This window comes from Gadus chalcogrammus, chromosome 15 (assembly GCF_026213295.1).
Source record: "Gadus chalcogrammus isolate NIFS_2021 chromosome 15, NIFS_Gcha_1.0, whole genome shotgun sequence".
NCBI lineage: Eukaryota > Metazoa > Chordata > Actinopteri > Gadiformes > Gadidae > Gadus > Gadus chalcogrammus.
Genome location: NC_079426.1, coordinates 830,048 through 835,047, shown reverse-complemented (window position 1 = coordinate 835,047; position 5,000 = coordinate 830,048). Strand labels below are relative to the sequence as shown.

Sequence of the window (5,000 nt, the reverse complement as noted above, 5' to 3'; positions counted from 1 at the left end):
GGCAGATCTTAATGGCAGCTTAATGACAGAGGATGGCAGCGTTATTGTGGGGCAATCTTCCCTTCAGTGGTGAAACGTACCACCGCTGAATAAAAGGGTCATGAATCACTCGTCAGAGGGGTTTTGTAGTTCTGGTTTTGAGGCTCTCTAGCGGGACAGGGGCGGTGGACAGGGGCGGTGGACAGGGGCGGTGGATTCGTATTTTGGATTCCTCAAAGCAGAGTTTTCCAGAAGATGCCACGAGCAGGCACGGCGCGGTCGCACAACTTCCCGTGCGCATAAACCCGGCACTTCATCATATCTGCTCTACAGCCGAGTACGACTTGACGTGGCAAAGCACTGTGGGAAAGGCAGGAAATAACAACACGATGTCTAACTCCCTCTGGTATTCCTGTAGGCTGTCATGCAAATAGACCCCCGCGCGCACACACACACACACACACACACACACACACAGACATCTCCAGAAAAGCCCAGATTTAGGACTTGTCCCGGGTGTTAAGCTTAGTGAAAAGGAGTATCCTGTGAGGCCCTTGGGAGCCAGAATGGTATTTAGTGGTAGAGGTGGTGTGTGTGTGTGTGTGTGTGTGTGTGTGTGTGTGTGTGTGTGTGTGCGTGCGTGCGTGCGTGCGTGCGTGCGTGAGTGTGTTTGTGTGTGTGTGTGTGTGTGTGTGTGTGTGTGTGTGTGTGTGTGTGTGTGTGTGTGTGTGTGTGTGTGTGTGTGCGTGCGTGCGTGCGTGCGTGCGTGCGTGAGTGTGTGTGTGTGTGTGTGTGTGTGTGTGTGTGTGTGTGTGTGTGTGTGTGTGTGTGTGCGTGCGTGCGTGCGTGCGGGTGTGTTTGTGTGTTAGCGTGTGTGTGTGTGTGTGTGTGTGTGTGTGTGTGTGTGTGTGTGTGTGTGTGTGTGCGTACGTGCGTGCGTGCGTGCGTGCGTGAGTGTGTGTGTGTGTGCAGTAGTGGGGTGAAAGTGAGCTGAGGGGCCCAGCTAGTTGCAGCCTCTCTGCTGGAGACTCCTACTCTCACAGAACACGCATTGTTGGTCGAGCGCCACACTCACCACAGACACACACTGGAAACAACCCATAGGAAAACACACACACACGCGCACACACACACACACACACACACACATGAACACGCACATATGCACACACACACAAACACACACAGGCGCGCACACATGCATAAAAAAGCACACAAACACACACAAAAGCACACACATACACATAGCCTACACACACACCTTCAAACTCTTTTGTGTAAAAACACACTTGGAAACAACAAAGTGTCTGATCGCTGATTCAAGCCTTGAAACCATAGAGGTCGTATTCTACCAGGCTAACGTAGTTAGGCAAAGCACCAAAGAAGACTGACCACAATAATAATTAGCCTAAATACTACTACAACTACTCATAATAACAACAATCATAACAATACAATCAACTTATTAATACATTTCGAAACAAAGCCACAACCACCACACACGTTATTGTACACATTATTATAGGCTAGTAATATGTCTTGTGGTGGATAAAGTGGTCGCACAAAGATAATTATTGGAAAATATCTTTGACACAGAAAAAGTGAAACATGTTTTTGTTTTTACACAATGCTTTACACAACCCGTGGTTTAAAGCATAAACATTTATCACCACAATCATAATTTAAATGACTATAGTCGTCATCAACAGCACATCACCACAATAAAGAGGAGAGAGAGAGAGAGAGAGAGAGAGAGAGAGAGAGAGAGAGAGAGAGAGAGAGAGAGAGAGAGAGAGAGAGAGAGAGAGAGAGAGAGAGAATCCTGACCTCCACTTTATTTGGTGCGTGCCCTAGAGAGAGCTCGTTGGCTGACGGGGAATTTACGTCAGCTCCTTTTCACAGCTCCAGTCTTAACCCGAACCCAAACTGGCGCCCAAGCAGCAAGTGTAAAAGTAGCGAGCGTCGACCCCGGCCAGGAGTAACCTCCTCAACATCCTACAGCACAGTCTGGCGCGCAGGAGCTCATCAGAGAACGGCGGAGGGGCAACGTGACCAGAAAGGGACGCAGTGAAAGGTCGATTGGAGGCTATAGTCTATTCACTACTTTTAACTTTTTTGTTCGCTGAGGATTACTATTTTACTTTTATACTAAAATTCGGCGCTGAAACGGCTGCAGTGACTATGTTTTGGTCGCACCTGTTAGTACTGGTCCTAAACTGCTACCTGGGTGCTTCATCCGCAAGAACCGTGAAGAGGAGCTCGGGTCCGTCTCCCGCGGACCCCTTCTCAGACGTCCCGGAGGACCAGGACCCGGTGTCGCAACACATGTTGAAGCTGTACGAGAGGTACACCAGGGAGCATCGGCTGAAGGACGGGAACACGGTCCGGGGGTTCCGAGCAGCGGGCCAAGGTGTGTAAAACAGGATTTAACGACCTGTCCGCTAGGACCCTACAGGCAGGGAAACATGACCTTGCCCTGTTATTGCTTTTTTACATTTATTATTTTAGACGATTTTATGAAGTTGTCCCAACTTGGTTTCCCTAATGGTATACTCCATCATGAAATCGTAATTCATTTAATCCAATCACGAAAGGATGAAAAAATCGGAGAGAGAAATTATTTAGTCGGCCAAAAACAGCTATTATAATATTATTTACGTCCAGAATCACAGGATAGGGCTTTGATTGTGTTAAAACCCCATGACAATGTTATTAATTGATTTGGGGACGCATGTTATCGTCCGTCACACTTCGTCAACTCCTTCAAACAGACGCGCCTGTTGCGTAAGAACGCAATCGATTCCCCACGAGCGATAACACCCAGCCGCTACGAAAACAGAGAGCGCGCCAGCGACGTTAACGCGCACTGCCGTCGCCGGCTAGTTCTCCCCCCACCCCATCCCAACCTCCGCCTCCCCCGGGAACACCTGGGAGTTGAAGTCGTGGAGTCAGGGGGCTTATAGCGCAGTGGTTCTGTCTGACGCCATGCGTCCAAACACAATATACAGACATATATATAACCCCTAGTTCTCAGATGGCACATTATAATGCCGTGTGTATTTTTACTGCAGAAGCCGCAGGGGGTAACCCGAGTAGAGATGCAAAGGAGTTTTTTAAAACAATGTAAGATCTGTTAAAACGGTTGATTATGTGTCGGTGTCTGGGCAGACAGTGCTGGCTGTATTAGGCTTAAGGGAAAGCTTTAAGGGGAACTGAAGTAAGCGTTTCCATATGCAGGCTGAATCCAAAGTAATGTATATCTCTTGAGTCAGTCCATACTTCCGCTGAACTCTACACAATGAACAATAACTCTGCTGTTGAACCTAATGTTCATCATGAATATGTAGCTGTCGCCCCTTCGCTGTCTCTGCCAGCCAGACCCCGTAGGTCTGGTTCCTCTTAAGAGCACCCTCTGAAAGCCCACTAAAACACCCACCCAGCATGTAGGGGAGTCCCTCTTCAGAAGGGCTGCTTCATTAGCACGAGTGCTCTTTTCTCTGGCTACTACTTCACACAACATCGTGTTCCCCTTACTTTAAAAACATGAGGGGGATTAGTCGATGTAAAGGGAATACGGATATAAGGCTGTTTGTTTTGGTCAACAGCAGAAAACACTCCATACGTCCAAGTGGCTCTACATCAAACTATTGCCTAAAACCAATATCGATATACTTTTTTTTTTTTGGAAAATAAAGAATTCATATGAAACAAATATCACGTGTACAACTCCAACAAAGCGGTTCTCACGACAGCAACGAGTACAAGCCGAGTAGCAGCTCTGCCACTGCGATGAAAGCCCAGCGGCCCATGATGGATGGCTGATTGATTGATTGCTTCTCCACAGACGCAGCTGAACAAAGAAAGGTGTACGGGCTCAACTTGACTTCGCTGCAGGACTCCGAGGTCGTTCTCTCCGCCTCGTTCCACTTCCAGCTCGACCGGCGCCCGCGCCCCAAACCCTGGGCCTGTAAACGCTTCAAGGGCCCCGCCTGCCGCCCCGCGCCCTTCCACCACCCGTCTGCGCCCGTCAACATTCTCCTTCACGCCGTCTCCCCGGGGTCAGGGGTCGGTCTGGGGGCCCCGGGGTCGCTTCTGGGCAATTTGACCTTCCACCCCCACAAGAGAGAGGTGTGGCAGATGACGGATCTGACCCAGGTCATAAAGGAGGCCCGGGACACAGGCCACGTCCTCCTGTCTCTGGAGCTCGACTTTGGGCCGCACCACCGGAGGCAGCCAGAGGAGGCGCTGTCTGTGGGCAGCCTGCCCTACCTGCTGCTGTACGCCGACGACCGGGCCCTGGCCGAGCCCAACAGCGTGGCCGCCAGCCTCCAGAGGTACGACCCCTTGGCCGAGGAGGGGGGGGGCCCGCCGCGTTCCCCGGGGTGGACGGGCCGGGCCAGGAGGGAGGCCGGGCGGCCGTCGGTCCAGGACAACGAGCTGCCGGTGGGCGACTACAGGCCCGACGGGCGCCGCGCCAAAGAGAGCCAGCTGGACAGCACCTGGTACCTGGCGCTGAAGGCCAAGTCCGCCCTGAGAGGCGCCGAGGAGGAGAAGAAGAAGCTGGAGAGGGCGGAGCAGGCGTCTCCCGAGAAGAAGGATAAGAGTACGAACGAGAGAGCGGAACCCGCGGCGCCGCAGGGAGGGGAGAAACACGCTCACGGTGGCCCCGCGGCGGAGCATACCCACGGGAAGAGGCCCGCGAGCAGGGACCGGGAGGGGGCGCCCAGGGGGGCCGGGGAGGACAACAGGAGGCACAAGGAGGCCAGGGAGGGGAAGAGGCCGAAGGGGCAGCCGGGGGAGGCCGCGCCCCGGTCCCCGGTGTTGAGTTTCGACGAGCGGACCATGCGGCAGGCCCGGAGGCGGCAGTGGGCGGCGGCGGCGCACGGGGGCTGCTCCAGGAAGAACCTGCGGGTGGACTTTGCGGACATCGGCTGGAGCGAGTGGGTCGTCGCCCCCGAGGCCTTCGAGGCGTACTACTGCTCTGGGACCTGCGGCTTCCCCATGCCCAAGGTAAGAGCCTC

At 53.1% G+C, this 5,000-nt stretch overlaps 1 protein-coding gene across 1 annotated transcript in view; it reads left to right on the top strand.

Annotated features, from left to right (window-relative positions):
- Positions 1-1,834: 1,834 nt before the first annotated feature.
- Positions 1,835-5,000, top strand: part of gdf10a (growth differentiation factor 10a) — a 5,169-nt gene continuing 2,003 nt past the window's right edge. Inside the window, exons 1-2 of the mRNA XM_056610126.1 lie at positions 1,835-2,389; positions 3,824-4,989. Of these exons, the coding sequence (XP_056466101.1) occupies positions 2,161-2,389; positions 3,824-4,989 (1,395 nt within the window). The 5' untranslated portion in view covers positions 1,835-2,160. The remainder of the gene's footprint in view (positions 2,390-3,823; positions 4,990-5,000) is intronic.